Below are 18,652 nucleotides of genomic sequence, written 5' to 3'. Positions count from 1 at the left end.
TTTTTTAACCTAAAACAATAAAGCAGCCAGGTATTTTACCAGCAAAATGGGTTTATTTGGGAATAGCAGAGAATTACAATTTGGGACATGGACTCTATGGTAAAGCACAAGCAAGTGGGGAGAACAAAGGAGAGGGACATTCTTTTATACAGGAGAAGGGAGAGTTGGGAGGGGCCGTTATAAACAGAGTCCAGTGGAAGAAACTGGGAGCTTGAAGTTTAATCGCTTTTCTTTGGCTGAGCTGTAACTGGACCGTTGCTGGGCAAGAAGAAACTCTTCCTTCCTCCTGATGGGTAGTAAAGCAGTAACCGTCTTCCTGTTGAAAATAGAAAGGTACATCTCTTCCTGTCCAGTCTCTAATCGCCCTAGAGAGGCAGGGCATGACAGCTCCCCCTTCTGGCCGCCCAACTTCATTTTAAATGAGGCTTCTGTTTATTCATTTTCACAGCTCGGACAAGCTATCTTGCTTCGTTGATTGTTGAGATACTAAATTATTTCTGTATTGGTTGGCAAATGGTGCTGCCTCAAGATCTGCACGTTTTCCACACTGTGACCACTCTAACTTCCCCTTCACCCCACTTCCCAGACCTCCCAATACAGGGGGGGAGAAAAGCCTTAATATCAGGCACAGCAATGAAGCTTTCTGATCGCTCAGTGCCCAAATCACTGGTTGTTACATATTTTGATTAATCTTGGACGCAAGCAACAGAAAAGCTGACTCAGATGGCTTAAACTGTAAAGGAAATTTGTAACTGGAAATTCCACACTTGGCTGGCTTCAGCTAAAGCTGACACATCTGTTCAGCAGTGTCACCAAGGACCCCCATTTCTTTTCATCCCTCGGCCCCACCTTTTCCAGCGACAGTTCCCAAGATAGCTGCCAGCAGCCTTTGGGCCAGAGGGACGCTCACTCATATCCCCCAGGTAAAGGGGAGCACCTTTGTCTCAGATTCCCCAGCAAAGTAATGAGGCTGACTCTGATTGTCCCGCTGAGGTCCCATGGCCGTGCCAGAGCCAATCACTGTGGCCTGGGGTGGGCCCGAATGCCCAGATTGGCTGAGCCAAGTCACATGCTCCTCAGCAGTAACGCCCTTTGCTTGAAGCCACAGCTGGGGTTCAAGTTCCGTTTTTATCCAATTCCCGACGTCCTCCCTGCCTTGCTTCCCGTAAAACGGAGATGGTAATGACATTCACTTCCTAGGGCTGCAGTGAGGATTAAATGAGTTCATTAATGCCAAGCACTTAGAATGGTGCTCATACACAGAAAGCACTTAAATATTAGCTGCTGTTATTGTCAACAGATGTTTATTCTCAGCTCTCCAGGCTGCAGTTCTCTGCAAGCTCCTTATTTTCTGTACTCCACCCTCTTTCTAGTTACCATTGCTAGATAACAAATCTCTCCAAAACACGGTGGCTTAAAGCCACAACAGTAAGCCTTTTATCTCTCACCATGCCTGTGGTCAGATTTTTGGGAAGGGTCCAGCTGGGCAGTTCTGCCTTGGGATCCCATATGGATGTCGTTAGTTGGTGGCTGAAGCTGGGACAGTGGGGTGTCCCAGTTGAGGTACCAGCTGGGGGTGTGTGGGCAGTTCTCTCTCTCTCCTTCTAGTCACAGGGCTTCTCCACGTGGGCTGGTTTGGGCTTCCTCTAATCATGGTGGCCTCAGGGCAGTCAAAGTTCTTGCAAGGCAGCTCTGGTCTTCAGTGTCTCTGTTTCACGAAAGAGGCAGACACAGCCTCACCTCTTCTGATCTAGCCTTGGCGATCATGCAGCATCACTTTTGGGGCTGGTTTGGGCTTCCTCTAATCATGGTGGCCTCAGGGCAGTCAAAGTTCTTGCAAGGCAGCTCTGGTCTTCAGTGTCTCTGTTTCACTTCACGACAGAGGCAGACACAGCCTCACCTCTTCTGATCTAGCCTTGGGGATCATGCAGCATCACTTTTGCAACATGCTACTGGTTATAAGCAACTCACAAGCCTGCTCAGATCCAAAAAGAGGGAAGGCAAATCGCACTTCCCATGAGAAAATGACAGTGAACTAGGCGAAAAACCTCCTGGTAATATTATGAAAATAATTTTAACTTTGTGCACAAAAGGTCTTGGGGACTCCCAGGGTACCCTGGACCAAACTTTGAGACCTGTTCTAAAGGCATTTATAAGCCTGGGGTGGTTAGACATTCAAAACGTGCTGCAGTATACAGGACAATTGCAGCCTCAAATGTCCAAAGTGCCCCTTTGGATGGACTGGTATCTCTTCCATCCAGTTATCTGGGACCTGGAGCAGGGTCTCTTGCGTATAAACAGGGTTGGGGTGTGTGTGGTGGGGGAGGCATCTCAACTACAGTGTTCAGCTTGGTACTAAATGCTGGAAACTGGGAGTTCCCTGGTGGCCTACCGGTTAGAATTCTGGGCTTTCACCATGGGGCCCGGGTTCAATCCCTGGTCTGGAAACTGAGATCCCGCAAGCCACGTGGTGCAGCCAAATAAATAAATAAATAAATACTGCAAAACTCAGACATACAAAGAGACTCTGGAGCTACTGCCTGGGTTCTAATTCCCACTCCATCACTTCCTTGCTGTGCAACTCTGGGCAAGTTCCTTAACCACTCTGTGGCTCAATCAGGAAAATGGAGACAATAACAGTATCCACCTCCCAGGGTTATTATGAGTTACCTTGGCTCATAGTAAGTGTTACAAGAGTGTTTTCTCTGAGTATTACTGTTACTCCAGTGACCATTCACATCCAAGAGGCCATCGATGGTAAGATGCGTTGTTACTTCAAATCACCAGGAGAGGGGCTTCCCTGCTGGCGCAGTGGTTGAGAGTCCACCTGCCGATGCAGGGGACACGGGTTCGTGCCCCGGTCCGGGAGGATCCCACATGCTGCGGAGCGGCTGGGCCCGTGAGCCATGGCCGCTGAGCCTGCGCGTCCGGGGCCTGTGCATCCGGAGCCTGTGCTCCGCAACAGGAGAGGCCACAACAGTGAGAGGCCCGCATACCTCAAAAAAAAAAAAAAAAAAAAAAAAATCACCAGGAGAGAAAAAAAAACTGCCGGTTAAACTATGACCCACGAGCGTTGTAAGCTGCATTCTGATTTCAGAGGTGTTAACAAGTAGGGGAGGAATGGGTCAATAAAATATGGTTTTATTGTGTGCACATGTGCACGGAAGAATTTAGCAGTAAGGACGGCCACCATGGCACTGTTTATAGCAGCAAATCATGCTCAAACTCCCCCAACCACGGATCACTCACACTAGTTATGGGGTAGCCACAAAATGTGAATGAAGGCTTTTTCAAAGATTGTTCCAAAACCCTGCGGCTCCTCAAAAGTGAATCTCCCTCTTTCTCTTTCATTCTTTCTCATCTCCTCTCTCTATCTCATCCTCTATCTCTGTCTGTCTCTCCTCTATGGGTGCATAAAGTACATAAAAAATAAAGCTCTTCTACAAAGAAAAATCTCTGGAGGGAATCCCCTGGCGGTCCAGTGGTTAGGATTCCGTGCTTTCACTGCCGAGGACCCAGGTTAGATCCCTGGTTGGGGAACTAAGATCCCACAAGCCATGTGACACACCCCACGCCCTCAATAAAAGAAAAAGAAATCTCTGAAAAAATATGCCCCGACCCAATCTAGTGCCTTCTGACCCAACTGCCTGGAGAATGAAATGTGGGCTCCAGGCTGACCGGCTCCCAAGCCCAGCCTGGCCCATCTCCCACAGGCCTCTGCCATCCATCACACAGCTGGAGCCAACCTGAACAGGTGTAGCCGGAGAGGGGCCTTGTCTTCTACTACTGTCCATGTGCCCACCTGTCTTCCAACGAACACATCCCTGGTGTCTCTGGGGTCTGGACAGGGCCTAGCCCTCTCCTCAGAGTGCCAGCCCCACCTTCCAACACCTTCAGGATAAACTGATTTTTGCAGGTCAGGCAGGTCTCACTGTTTAGCCTGATCCTTACATTCAGTTCTCTCTGTTGAAATACCTGGTGTGGTTTCTCTTTTCTCTTTTTTTGAAAATGTATTTTTAAATTATTTATTTATTTATTTATTTATTTGGTTGTGCCGGGTCTTGGTTGCAGCAGGTGGGCTCCTTAGTTGTGGCATGCAAACTCTTAGTTGGGGCGTGCACATGGGATCTAGTTTCCTGGCCAGGGATCGAACCCGGGCCCCCTGCATTGGGAGTGCGGAGTCTTACCCACTGGGCCACCAGGGAAGTCCCTTCTCTTTTCTTGACATGCCTCTGACTGACACCGAGTATGTCCTTCCCAAACTGTCAACATTCCCTCCTCCACCACCAGAGTCTTCCCCATCTCAGACCAGAGCTGCACTTTCCACTGAGGAACTCAAGCCAGGAGCTTGGGCAACATGGAGGGCACCTTCCCCTCCTCACGCCACAGAGCCAACCCATCAACGAGTTGTGCTTACCTCCAAAACAGATGCTCCCCCAGCCTCCAACTTTTTATTTTGAAAATTTCTAAATGTGCACTAGAGGGACTTCCCTGGTGGTCCAGTGGTTAAGACTCCGAGCTCCCAATGCAGGGGGCCCGGGTTCGATCCCTAGTCAGGGAACTAGATCCCGCACGCCACAACTAAGATCCTGCATGCAGCGGCATGTGGGATCTTCCCGGACCGGGGCACGAACCCGTGTCCCCTGCATCGGCAGGCGGACTCTCAACCACTGCGCCACCAGGGAAGCCCTGTCCATTTTTTGGATTGGGTTGTTTGTTTCTTTGTTATTGAGTTGTATGATTTGTTTGTATATTTTGGAAATTAACTACAGGAGGCTATTTAAATTTTAATTAATTAAAATGACATGAAATTAAGAATTCAATTCCTCAGCTGCACCAGCCACATTCTAAGTGCTCAAGAGCCACAGGTGGCTAGTGGCTACTGTATGAGCACAGATATAGAACATTTCCACCATGCAGAAAGTCATAGGACAGTGCTGATCTAGAACCTAGTCTAAATCAGCAATATCTCTAGTCTGGGTGACTCTAATAGCCTCTTAATTTTTAAAAAAAATATTTATTTATTTCTTTGGCTGTGCCGGGTCTTAGTTGCGCCTCGCGGGATCTTTTTGGTTGCAGCTTGTGGGCTCTTAGTTGTGGCATGCGGGATCTCTAGTTCCCTGACCAGGGATCGAACCCGGGCCCCCTGCATTGGGAGTGCGGAGTCTTACCCACTGGGCCACCAGGGAAGTCCCTTCTCTTTTCTTGACATGCCTCTGACTGACACCGAGTATGTCCTTCCCAAACTGTCAACATTCCCTCCTCCACCACCAGAGTCTTCCCCATCTCAGACCAGAGCTGCACTTTCCACTGAGGAACTCAAGCCAGGAGCTTGGGCAACATGGAGGGCACCTTCCCCTCCTCACGCCACAGAGCCAACCCATCAACGAGTTGTGCTTACCTCCAAAACAGATGCTCCCCCAGCCTCCAACTTTTTATTTTGAAAATTTCTAAATGTGCACTAGAGGGACTTCCCTGGTGGTCCAGTGGTTAAGACTCCGAGCTCCCAATGCAGGGGGCCCGGGTTCGATCCCTAGTCAGGGAACTAGATCCCGCACGCCACAACTAAGATCCTGCATGCAGCAACTAAGACCCAGCACAGCCAAATTAAAAAAAAAAGAAAAAAAATGTGCACAAGAATTGCAAGAAAAGAAAGTCAGACAGAGAAAGACAAATATCACATGATATCACTTGTATGTGGAATCTAAAAAAATGATACAAATGAACTTATTTACCAAACAGAAATAGACTCACAGATACAGAAAACAAACTTATGGTTACCAAAGGGGAAAGGAGGGGGAGGGACACATTAGGAGTTTGGGATTAATAGATGCACACTACTATACATAAAATAGATAAGAAAACAAGGACCTGCTGTATGGCACAGGGAACTATATCCAATATAATAAGAAAAAAATCAAAAAAAGAATATATTTATAAAACTGAATCACTTTGCTGTACACCTGAAACTAATGCAACATTGTAAATCAACTGTACTTCAATAAAACGTTGTTTTTAAAAAAAAAGAATTGCAAGAAAAGTATAAGGGATATCCACATATTCTTGATACAGATTCACCAGTTTTAACAATTAGCTCTCTCTCTTTCTAGATAGATAAATAGATATAGATATAGATACAGATATTGATAGAATGTGAGATGACTGTTAAAAACTGGTGAAATATCGATATATATATAAAAAAACTGATATATCGATATATATCGATAGCTATGTATATAGACATCTATAGGTAGAAAGTTGTAAATAGAAAAAGGTCTATTTGAGAATTGTTTGCAGTCATTCTGTGACATTTCACCCTTAATATTTCAGCAGACATCTCTCGAGAAAAAGGACATTCTCCTTCACAAGCACAATACCATTATCACACCAGGAAACTTTTAAGATTAATATAATACTAGAGTCCATATGCAAATTACCCCAACTGACCCACTAAGGTCCTTGACTTGATATCTTGATTTTATCTCCGAATCACTCTCTCCCCTTCCCCTTGCTCCTGCCCTAGACTAAGTCATCATCACTCCCCAACCCTGACTCTCACCCTTGCTGGCCACCACATAATCCATTCTCCTCATGGCAGTCAGAGTGAACCTTTACACAATGTAAATCAGATCATGTCACCCCCCTGCTGAAAATTTCCAGTGGTTTCCCATCCTTCTTAGACCAGAAGGCAAACTCTTGCCATGGCTTCCAACCATTAAATCACATACCTACTTGCTTATTTCTTTTTTTTAATCCTCTCGTTAGAATATCAACGCCAACAAAGAGAGATTTTTTCTTTTTGCCCCCACTGCTATATCCCTAGGGCCTAGAACAGTAGCTGGCACAGGTGTTCAATACATATTTTCGAATGAAGGAATGAGCGAGTAAATATATCTTCCCATTAGCCATTGTCCCAACCAGACTCTGAGGTCCCTGAGGGCAGGGCCTTGTGTGTGTCATTGTGTATCCTCAGCCCTCAGTACCAGATAGAAGCAAGTATTCCGAAAATGCTTGTAAACTGAAGAAAAGAATACATAATGAAGGGAAGTAATCAGTGATTGCCTGGGGCTGAGGCTGGGAATGGGAATTGACTGCAGGTGGGCACAAGAGGTCTTTTTAGGGTGACGTTAATGTTCTAAAATTGGATTGTAAAAAATAAATGCAAAAAAAAATGGGATTGTAAAAAATAAATTAAAAAAAATTGTATTGTGATGATGGCTGTACAACTCTGCAGAAACAATCACTCAGCATCATTACATCACTTAAACCAGGTGAATTTTATGATATGTAGAATACACCTCAACAAAACTGTTAAACAAAACTAAGCAAAATATGTGTGTGGGACTAAATGAATGCTCCCTAGGAGGTGCCCTGCAGGTCGTCTGAACCTTACTCTGTGCTGCCCTGGGAGATGCTGGGGACACAGTGGTGACTAAGACAGCTCTTGTCCCTGGCTTCACGGGCCCAGTGACAGCCCAGAGGGTCAGGGCCAGAATGGATGGAGGAGACACAGGCACAGGGGTCAGGGCCAGGATAGGCGAAGCACAGGGGGGACGTCGGAGATCCGGATGGGAGGAATCAGGGAGCATTTCCTAGCGGAGTGAACGCCTGAGCCAGACCCTGAAGGATGATGTTGTCCATGACTGTGACGCTAGTTTTTTGTTTTAAACGCTTTTTCTACCTTAGCACAGGTCTGGCGGGTCTCTGCTGCAGCCCACGAATCCGGCCATTCCGCGGGTTCTGGAGGACAGGGCCACACGGGGGTGCTGTTCTATTGCGCTCGGGGAGACTCTACCGTGATCCCCTTGGTCTTGCAGGAGCCCGAGGGCCGAGCGGCGGCTTGAGGGCGGGGGGATGTTTGTCGGGGGAATGTTTCCGTAGAGACAGAGGCAACACGGGCGGCGAGTGGCCCTTCGTAGGGTGGCGGAAGCAGCCCCGGGGAGCAGCAGATCGCCAGCGGGGCGGAGTCTGTTCTTAGTCCCCGGGAGGCCGCAGCGCAGCGCGGAACTTTCCAAAGAGCTCCGGCAGGGGGCGGGGCGCTAAGCGCAGTCTGGCGTGGAAGGTTCCAAAATAGTCCTCGCCGTCCGGGGTGGTTCCTGGAGAGGAGGTTCCGCGGGTTCTGGAGGACAGGGCCACACGGGGGTGCTGTTCTATTGCGCTCGGGGAGACTCTACCGTGATCCCCTTGGTCTTGCAGGAGCCCGAGGGCCGAGCGGCGGCTTGAGGGCGGGGGGATGTTTGTCGGGGGAATGTTTCCGTAGAGACAGAGGCAACACGGGCGGCGAGTGGCCCTTCGTAGGGTGGCGGAAGCAGCCCCGGGGAGCAGCAGATCGCCAGCGGGGCGGCGTCTGTTCTTAGTCCCCGGGAGGCCGCAGCGCAGCGCGGAACTTTCTAAAGAGCTCCGGAAGGGGGCGGGGCGCTAAGCGCAGTCTGGCGTGGAAGGTTCCGAAATAGTCCTCGCCGTCCGGGGTGGTTCCTGGAGAGGAGGCGCCTGGGGGGCGGAGCTTTCCAAAGCGAACTAGGAAGGGGGCGCTGCAGCCGCCTGAGCTGGATGTCGCCCTAAGCAAGCCCTCTATGGGGGGAAGGGGGCGCGGGGGGGAGTGCATCACGTGGCGTTAGGTGGGACGAGGCCACTGGGTTGGGCTGGTGCGTTAACTCCACTGGGTTGGGCTGGTGCGTTAACTCCGCGTCCTCGGGTCTATTCTGAGAGAGCCGAAGCTTGGGGGAAGTGAGAGTGGGAGGTTAATCCCAGATCCATGGTCTCTGTGGAGAGGGAAGAGCCGTGAAGAGCGAGAGTTTCCATAGGGCGTGGGAGGGAAGATGGGGAAACTGGCTAAGAGGAGTCCGTGGGAGGTCCTTGGGAGATAAGGGATCCGTGGAGCTCCGCGGGCCCAAAACATCTGCTTCTACGGGGATTGGTGTGCGTGTGTGTGGCGGTGGGGGGCGGGTAGGCACAGAGGGGTGTCTGAGAAAGACTGCTCTGGGCACAGCGAAGAATGGTTTTGTGTAAAGATCAGCCTCTGGCGTGGAAGATGGTCTTGACTCTGTCCCTGATGTTCTGTGTGCTGCGTGGCCTGTTTCTCCATCAGTCCAGTAGTTCGAATCATCTCCAAGTCCTAGGCCTTTTCTGCCCCTCTCACTCGCCAGCGGTTTGTAGCGGTGAATTGCTGAGACTGCCTCTTCTCTGGCCTTGTGCCTGAACACCAAAGTGACCGGGACAGCCCCAGACCCACCCCTCACTCACAGCCCAGTGGGGGGCCAGATAGTGACAGCCCAGAATGGGTCAGGCCTGGGCTGGGGTAAACAGAGAGGAGTTAGGGCCAGGATGCGGGAAGCACAGGGCCCTGTAGCATCCAAGCGGAGCAGAGGGCTCCTGACTCAGCCTCATGGGTCATAGAGCTTTGAAAGGATTGGATGGGGGCGGCGCCTTGGAAGAGGCTCCACTTCTAAGAAGGGGAGATATTTGAGCTGAGGCCTGAAGAATGAGTAGCATCCTATGGAGTGTTAAAAGAGAGGTGACACAGATCTATATGTGACTGATCTGTATGAAATGGCATCCAGGACATTCTATGATTGGGGGAAAATAAAGCAAACTGCAATACAAAAAAAGGAATGAGTAGCATTCTTCTGGGAGAAGGTGCAGTGTCAGGAATGGGTGTTTCAGGCGGAGGAAATGACACCTGCAAAGGCTTGGATTAAGAAAGCTTGGCTCTTTGCAAGCAGAGTCCTTTGCTTGCTGCCTGGGGACCCCCTTGCTGCCCTGGCGAGCCATCTATCACAGGTCCCCTAGTCCAGGATCCAGCCGGTTGATGGGCTGTAATGTAAACCCTTGAGGGCAGACCCTAGGCTTGTTCCCTCACAGCCTGGTGGTTCAGTGACTGGCCTTGAGGTCGACCAGAAGCTGGGCTTGAATCCCAGCTCCCCCACTAGTCAGATGTGTGACCTTGGGTAGGTGACTCAACTTCCTGATCTGTCAAATGGGGATATAATATTGGGTTTCACGAAACCAATCTCATCATTTTAGAGAGCTATAAAGAGTTAAACATATAATTTATATATTTTAAAATATATAACTCTGTAGATTGTATCAAGGAACCCAAGAAACAACAGAGAGACTTAAAAACGTGCTGCCACATCAGATGACACTTTGGCCTAAGTTACGGAAAATGCGGTTGCTGAAACGTGAATTCGCCAGCTCGAAGATATGCTACTCCAAACGTAATTATTTAAAATTTTAATACTGAAGTGATTAGCAGCAGATTATATGTTTTTTTAATTCCTTGTCTCAAAATGTCTAAGAATCAGAAATGGAATGATTAATTTGGGGTACCCATTAATAACCCACTTCTTGAGTGCTGGGTCAGTGTTACCTGCTCCCACGCTACGACTCAGAGGTGAATATGCAGGGAGAGCCTTTTTACTCCCTCTGGTTTTAGGAGATGACTCAGGAGGAAAGGCTCTGTCTCCACACCATCCCTCCTGCACACACACCCTGCCTTCTAGAGGGGCACCATTATATTCTTCCTTTATTGGCTGTCCTTGTATAATACAAATCTGCAAGTTTAGATACAAAAAAATCTGGAAATAAAAGATAGAAAAGTACCCGCCAGGCACCCCCTTCCTTCTCCCCGGACCCCTCCCCAGCGGGCACCGACGTGAGGTAACTGAGCATCTTCTTCCCCTTCCCCTTCCCCCTACCTGCCTCCTGGGCCCCCAACTTGGCCCCCTACCCCCATGAGACCCTGGCCCAAAAAACATGTGGGCCCCCAAGGGGAGGGGAGGGGTGGTAGGGGTGAGCACAGCATTGGCAGTGAAGGCAGCAGGCGGGCAGAAGAAAGCCCTTTGCTTGTGCTGTGTATGGGGGCGGGGGGAATGACCAGACTTGGGGTGGGAACTCGTTTGGGGCCGAGGAGGGCCCCCAGGTGGGCATCCCTCCTCCTCCATCCCACCCAATGCTGGAAGGTAGAAGGTCAACAACAGAAATTGGGAAATATAGCTTGAACCGAGGGCACTCGGTGGGATTGTGGCCGTCCCCCTGTGTCTGGGTTCCGGGGAGAGGGGGCCGTGCCAGCCTAAGTCTGGCAGAGAAATGGGTCCCTTAGCCAGGCTGGGTCCGTCCCTGAATTCCATCCCATCGCAGCCTGGGCGTCACAATGTCGGTTCTGTACTGGTTGTGGGAGGTGGTCGAGAGAAGGGTTAGAGAGGTCGTCAGGAGGGTGCAGCCCCAGGGAGCAGGACTGGGGAGAGGTTGGGCCTCCACTCCCAGGTGTGGGGCTCCAGGAGATGATGGGGTGACTCGGGCTACAGTTCAATCTCGAAGGTCTTCTGCAGGTCGCCCGAGAAGGGGTTGGAAGGCTTCTCTACAGCAGGTTTGCCTTCTAACGCTGCCCACTGGGCCTCAAAGGGGTCCAACTCAGGGGCCGGGGCGGGTGCTGGCTCTCGGGGCCAGGGCGCCCCATTTTGGCGAGGACGGGCCTGGCCCCCAGGGGCGCTGAGTGCTGCAGGGGGTGGGAAGGCCCCAGCTTTCCCAATGAGGGTGGCAGGCTGGGGCTGGAGCTGGGCGGCTGAGCAGAAAGCGTTGGCCACCATCTGTGAGGGTGTGATGCCCACCACAGGCACGCGGGGCACGGGCGGGTAGCCCAAGCCCGGGTAGGCGGGCACAAAAGGGGGCTGCATGTGTGGAGGCGGCAGGAACACGGCCACCTGGGCAGGTGCGGCGTCGAAGGGCCCCACGGGGGCGGGGAAGGGCTGCAGGCCGGGAGGCACGGCAGGCACCGAGGCTGCCTGTTGCTGCTGCGCTTTTGCCACCTGGGACACCTCCTCCAGCCACCTCTCGGCCTCCGAGGGGGTCCGCTTGTGCCCAGGCTGGAAGGCAGCTGCAGGGGGCACGGAGGGCTCACCCCAGGCAGAAGTCCCTGGAGAGAGGAGAGGGGCAGTTAGGGGGCATGGGCTGCAGCAGAGAGAACCCCAGGCTGGGCATCAGACTCTGGACCGGGCCGCCTGCCTTGCATCCAGATCTGCTCCTCATTAGCTGCGTGGGCTTTGGGCAAATGGCTTGACCATCCTGGACCACAGGTCATTCAGTGCTACGAAAATTCATTTCTGAGATTCTAAGGTCCGAAGATGGAAAAGCATAGGCATGACTGACAATCACCCAGGCCGGCTTCCCTTCTGATTGGTCAGTAGCAAACCTGTTATTAAATATTTTTTAATATCACCCTTGGCTCTAATATTTTGACACTGTTTTGTCTTAGGAGGCTAAGATTCTAAGATTGCATGGATCTTTCTCTGAGTGTACTATTCTAACATAGTTGGGTAAGTTTCAGTGTTTTGAAGTTTGTGTTTTCTAAGATTCTAGAGTTCTAAATTTACATTGTTTGTAATTCCAAGGTGCTTCCACGGTTTTAGGATAAGCACGTGGTTCTAAGGTGATTCTTGGCACTATTTTCTCAGAGAGCACTCTTTTAAGGCTGTAAGATTCCAAGGTTTCCTGGCTCCAAATCTGTTAGGTTCTAATATCTTGTGATTCAAAGGCTGTAGGTTTCTAGATTTTATGGTTCTAAGACAGCAAGATTTAAAAACTGATCCCATGGTTCTAAGGTGACCCCATAATTCTTATGTTATCTCATGGTTCTAGGATGAACCCGCAGCTCTGAGATGACCCCATTGTTCTAAGATGATCCATGGTTCTAAAGTGATTGATTCCATGATTCTAGGATGATCCCATAGCTCTTAAATGATCCATGGTTCTGTGGTAATCCCGTGGCTCTTAGATGATCCATGGTTCTAAGCCTGTGGGATTCCAGGATTCCCAGAGTCTCTGCAGTAGCCCTGAAAGGAGCAGGCGGATGCAGGAGGGGCACTGCAGGGCATGTGCCCCAAGAGAAGGGCTGAGTTTACCTGTTGAGGCTGGCGGTGGCCCTGGTGTTGGTGCTCCAGCACTGGCAAAAGATGAGCTGATCTGTGTACACAGGGCACTGATGCTGTCGCTGTCACTGGCATTGGGAGGCTCCATCTCAGGCACTGGGAAGTCAGGGAAGGGTGGAGGTCAGCGAACAGGCCCAGGCTCTGCCCTTGACCGCATCCCCGCAGGTGGCCCTCACAAGGTGTGTGGGTTGGTGGGTCCACTCTGCAGTAACTAAGTGGCCATGGCCACAAAAATGGTAACTGCGCACATGTGTGTGTGTGACGCGTGTGTGTGAGTGGTACAACAGCCAAGTAGTGTGTGACATCTGATGGCAGACGGTCACAGGGATCCCAAACCAAGGAGGACCTCAAGAGCTGTATGTAGCCGCAAACCAGAAGGAATATTTTAAATGCTTAACGATACATATTAATTTAAAAATATGTTCAGGGAATTCCCTGGCGGTCCAGGGGTTAGGACTTGGGGCTTTCACTGCCAGAGCCCGGGTTCAGTCTCTGGTCAGGGGACTAAGATCCCACAAGCCGCGTGGCGCGGCCAAAAAAAAAATAAATAAAAAATGTTCAACCACATGTATGGCAAGAGCATTGACTAGTCAGAATGGATACTGGCCACGCTGCTGGTCACTGGCTGGGGATCATCTGTCTTGCTTTGAGTGCAGAAGTGGGGCCCCACCAGGCCTGGCCCATAACATATGTCACGAGGGCAGAGATGCACCTGTGCCTGCGAGACAGGACACGCTGAGCAGGTGTGGTGGCCCCGTGAGGGCTTAGGATGAGCAAAGGCACCATCCACATAAACAAGAGGACCCTCACGTGTGGCGTGTGACAAGTGCCCGTGACAGCTCAGCGAGTGGCTACCTCCACGGGAGTGTGTGTGACGCTCCTATGAGCATCGGAAAGAAACTAGCTGTAGGAGTCAGCGGGTGTGACGTGGGGCTGCCCAGGTGGGACAGTAGGTGGCTTCCAGGTCATTTCTATGATGACTGTGCCTGTTAGTCCAAATGGGTGTGCAGCTTCCGGGGGGTGGCATCTGAGTGTGACTGAAATCCGGGTTGTGGCATCCGATTGTGATTCCCCAGCGTGAGCCAATCTGCCTGCGTGATGTATGGAATTCGGCATGAATTAGCATATGTGACTTGTGATTCACACAAGTTTGTGTGAATCCACGTGTGTCGTTCGTGAGCGTGTGTTAATCTGTGTGTGTGATTTCTGAATGGGACATCTGGATATGTGCTTTCATTGTTTCTTACTTTTTTATTGAAATATAGTTGGCTTACAATGTGGTGGTAGATTCAGGTGTACAGCAAAGTGATTCAGTTATACATATATACATATATATATATTCTTTTTCATATTCTTTTCCATTATGGTTTAGTACAGGATATCGAATATAGTTCCCTGCTATACAGTGGGGCCTTGTTGTTGACCTATTTTCTATACAGTAGTTTGTATTGGATATGGGCTTCCTAAGTGTGTGTAATGGTAACACCTGGTCCTGCAACTTCCAAGTGTGTGTGATTCTTGACTGCGCATGACTAAGTGTGTGACTTCTGAGTGTGTGTGACACCCGCAGCGGAGTGGGACATCTGTGTGAGTCCGTGAAATTTTTGTGTGGCACGTTACATCCAAGCAAGTGGGCAACTGGCTACAGGCACACGAGTCTTCTAAATAAAGTCTGGGGTGCCTGCCACCTCTCAGGGAGCAGGTGTGACAGCCCTGGGGGTGTACTTAATGGCAGGTTACTTAATGAGGACAGCAAATCTGAGGGTGCATGCAGTACATGGGATGCTGCACAACACGGAGTGAGCGTGCGTCATTCTCAACGAGCGCTGGCATCTGCTCAGCAGTCACTTTTTGCAGTAGCCCAGCCTCCTGGACACAGATCGACACCTCCCACACCAGTCCCCAGGGCCATAAGGGGTAGGTGTCTCAGATTTGGCATATGGAAGCAGGAGAGCGGGCCAGACCACATGACTTCACTGACAGCTGGGAGGAAAGGCAGCTCTCCTGCCTGTCTCCCTCGGGCAAATCATAGTTCCATGCCACCTCTCTCCTCCCTTTTTCCCATGGCATACATCTTAAAATCACAACATATGCCATCTCTCTCCTTTTCCTGGTCCATGGCAGACATTAGTAATCAAATATGATGCTTTTCTCCCATTGAACTCTTTGCTCACCTTACCCCTCACCAGTAGAGCCTTGTGGCTCTACTGGCCAAATGCTGAAAGAATGCATTGCAGTTCCATCTTCCCTCGAAGACATGACTAATCGATGATGATGGGTGCTGCCTCTGCACAATCCTCCACCCAAAAGCAACATCACGAATCCATCACTATGCACCCTGACCCCATGATCCCCATGCTCACTTGTGCCCTTCACCTCATGTTTCCCATAAGCCAAATTCTGGGAGTCATCTCTTGGGCAAAACATAATACTCCTGCTCTCTCTTCTCGCTTGCCCATGGCAAACTTTGCTAATCAATCATGTGGTGTGCCACCTCGCTCTTTTCTCTTGCTCAAGTCAGACACTGTAAGGAGATCATGATGTCTGTCATCACTCTATTCTCCCTGCCCTAGGCAGACATTGTTAATCACAATCCTTCTTTCCTCTGAACCTGGATCCTTGACCTGGCCAGATCTCATGGCTCTACTGGCCAAAGCTTGGAGGGAGCATTAGCCTATGGTGCCTCAGTCTCCTCTTGAGCAAACACATGGCATCTGGGTAGCTTCTCTCCTCTCCCTTGCCCATGGACGTCTTGCTAATCAATCATGACATATGCCACTGCTCTCATGTCCCTAACTACAGCAGACAGTACTAACTGATGGTGACTTACGCCACCTTTTTACTATCCCTTGCCTGGAGCAGACATTGCTAATCGATCACAGCTTACACTACCTCTCTCCTCTTCCAGACTGATGGCAGACATTGCTAATTGATCACATGTTGCTCCTCTCCTTTGCCTGTGGCAGGCAGTGCTAATTAATCATGGTGTGACCTAAGTGTCCATCGACAGATGAATGGATAAAGAAGATGTGGCACATATATACAATGGACTATTACTCAGCCATAAAAAGAAACGAAGTTGAGTTATTTGTAGTGAGGTGGATAGACCCAGAGTCTATCATACAGAGTGAAGTAAGTCAGAAAGAGAAAAACAAATACCATATGCTAACATATATATGAAATCTAAAATAAAAAAATGGTTCTGAAGAACCTGGGGGTAGGACAGGAATAAAGATGCAGATGTAGAGAATGGACTTGAGGACATGAGGAGGGGGAAGGTGAAGCTGGGATGAAGTGAGAGAGTGGCATGGACTTACATACACTACCAAATGTAAAACAGATAGCTAGTGGGAAGCAGCCGCATAGCACAGGGAGATCAGCTCTCGGTGCTTTGTGACCACCTAGAGGGGTGGGATAGGGAGGTGGGAGGGAGATGCAAGAGGGAGGGGATATGGGGATATATGTATACATATAGCTGACTCACTTTGTTATACAGCAGAAACTAACACAACAATGTAAAGCAATTATACTCCAATAAAGATGTTAAAAAAAAAATCATGGTGTGTACCACCTCTTCTCTCTCTTGCTTACAACAGACAGCGGCATTGACCCGATGTTCCCTCCTGCTGAGCCCCAGGCTCACCTGTGCCCTTCACTTGAAAGTCAGTGCGGCGCTGCAGCGTGGATGGCAGCTCATTCAGCCGTAGGCTCAGCTGCCGTTTGAAAGGTGAGTTCTTCTGGCTGAGCGCCGGGAACCCACGGAAGGAGCCCTGGCGAACCAGCTGCTCCAAGGGGGCATGGCGCCGGGGGATGGCAGCCGCAGTGGTGCCTGCAGCCACTGGGGTGCCCGCCTCACCCTTCTCGCCAGGGGATGTGGTGGCCGGTGTTGGGGACACGTGCCCAGGCTGGGCAGGGCCAGGAGCTGCAGTTGGGGCAGCTGCTGCCTCTGCTGGAGACATGGGTGAGACAGGTGGTTAGATAGCTCACCTTGGCATTGGAGGCCTCTCCTACCCAGACCCCTTGACTGTTTTCCAATGCTGCCTTCCTCACCCAATGTGCCCTGCCCTCAAGACAGGCTGGTCAGAGCCCCCACATGTCGCTCATCCCCACCCAAGCCAGGACCACTTTCCCCAGGAGGCCCGTGGGGGAGTCGTCACCCAACCTGACCCTCTGTGTGTCTCAAGCTTTCTGTCCCCCATCCATCTTCCTCTGCTGCTTCTGCTATTTCTCCCTCTGAGACCTTCTGTCTCCCTTTCTAATTAATTTAACACTTTTTTGGTGCATGACCAATGTATCAGGCATTGTTCCAAGTGCCTTGCAAGTATTAACTCATTCAGTCCTCACAACCACCCAGTGAGGTTGATATTGTCATTATCCCCATTTTACAGATGTGGAAACTGAGGCCCAGAAATGGCAAGTGACTTGCCTGAGCCATACTGTGAAGGAAGGGGCAGGCTGACTCCAGAGTCTGAGTTCCAGATGACCACGCTAACCCATCTCTCCCTCTGGCCTGGTCTCTCCACATCATGCTGTCTTCCTCCATCATTCCATCTGCTCTGCTCTCTGTCATCTCCCACCATTCTTCCCACCTCAAGTACCTCCTCCCTTCCTCCAGTTGCTACCCATTGTTCTAGACCCAGCTTGGCATACTTCTTCCTCTGAGGAGTTTTCCAGATTGTTTCAGCCCCTCAACCTGGGCTCCCTCCCCTCTGGGGCTGTTCTCAGTCCTCTGCAGTTACCTGGTCTCCCCACCCAGCATAAGAAGCGGGCTCTTCAATGGCAGGGTCTCCCCACCTCTGCCAATACACAAACATACAGCCATCCTCCCATCAAGGCCTCATCTGAGCCACAGCCTGAATGCTAGTGAGGTTAAACTCAGGCCCAAAGAGGGCAGGGAGGTTGCCCAGTGCTTCTCCCATCTTCCATGAGGGGGCGGTGAGGCTCTAACCCAGGCCAGGCTGGGGGCAGTGGAAACAGCCCGGGACAGGTTGGAACTGGGAAACCACCTCTGCCCCCCACCACCTTGGGCTTCAGGAAGTCTCCTCCCCTCTCCGGGCTCCAGTTTCCCCAACTAAACCTGGATAAACATCCCTCTGCTGCCTTCCCAGGTCTCCTGAGAGGGTCAGTTGAGGCAGTGAATGTTCAGCGCTCTGGAATCCCACAAAAGCTTGGTAAACAACTTTGTGGAAAGTGCACTGCTCCGTAACTCCTGAACTGAAGAGAGCTCTTTGTGAACGTGCGGTGCCTTGAGACTGTGAATCAGTGCATCATCGGCAAAACACTGTGATGTGTTCGGCAAATCATATACCACACTTGGTAAACTCTCATTTTTGCGGTGCAAGCTCTCAAGTGCTTTCTACAATGCAAAGTACCTGGAACGTATAATATCCTTTGGAAACAGCAAAATCCTTTGCAAACTCTAAAGCATATGACATTCTTTGTAAATTCTAATATTCCATATAAATAGTAAACTCAGTGTACTCAGTGTGTTCTTTTGCAAACAATAAAATATCATATAGGGACTTCCCTGGTGGCGCAGTTGTTAAGACTCCGCACTCCTATTGTAGAGGGCCTGGGTTTGATCGCTGGTCAGGGAACAAGATCCCACATGCATGCCACAACTAAGAGTCACATGCCGCAACTAAGAAGCGCGCCTGCCGCAACTAAAGCCCAGTGCAACAAAATAAATAAATATAAAAGACAGGTTTTCACTAAAAAAATATATG

At 50.3% G+C, this 18,652-nt stretch overlaps 1 protein-coding gene and 1 long non-coding RNA gene across 2 annotated transcripts; both read right to left on the bottom strand.

The window, feature by feature from the left end:
• Positions 1-1,785: 1,785 nt before the first annotated feature.
• LOC129391421 (uncharacterized) lies at positions 1,786-8,038 on the bottom strand. The gene is made up of 3 exons (XR_008615523.1): positions 7,682-8,038; positions 2,671-2,996; positions 1,786-1,863 (listed from the first exon to the last, which is right to left on the bottom strand). It is a non-coding gene; the product is annotated as an uncharacterized lncRNA (long non-coding RNA).
• Positions 8,039-10,735: 2,697 nt separating this feature from the next.
• Positions 10,736-16,920, bottom strand: LOC114484058 (numb-like protein). Its single transcript, XM_028477982.2, has 3 exons — positions 16,570-16,920; positions 12,900-13,022; positions 10,736-11,914 (listed from the first exon to the last, which is right to left on the bottom strand). The coding sequence occupies exons 1-3, from the start codon at positions 16,883-16,885 to the stop codon at positions 11,301-11,303; spliced, it is 1,053 nt and encodes a 350-aa protein (XP_028333783.1). The 5' UTR covers positions 16,886-16,920; the 3' UTR covers positions 10,736-11,300.
• Between the last annotated feature and the right edge of the window lie 1,732 nt (positions 16,921-18,652).

The sequence above is a fragment of the Physeter macrocephalus genome, chromosome 17 (assembly GCF_002837175.3).
Source record: "Physeter macrocephalus isolate SW-GA chromosome 17, ASM283717v5, whole genome shotgun sequence".
Classification (NCBI taxonomy): Eukaryota; Metazoa; Chordata; class Mammalia; order Artiodactyla; family Physeteridae; genus Physeter; species Physeter macrocephalus.
The sequence above is the reverse complement of the archived record's forward strand: the minus strand, read 5'-3'. Positions and strand labels throughout refer to the sequence as shown.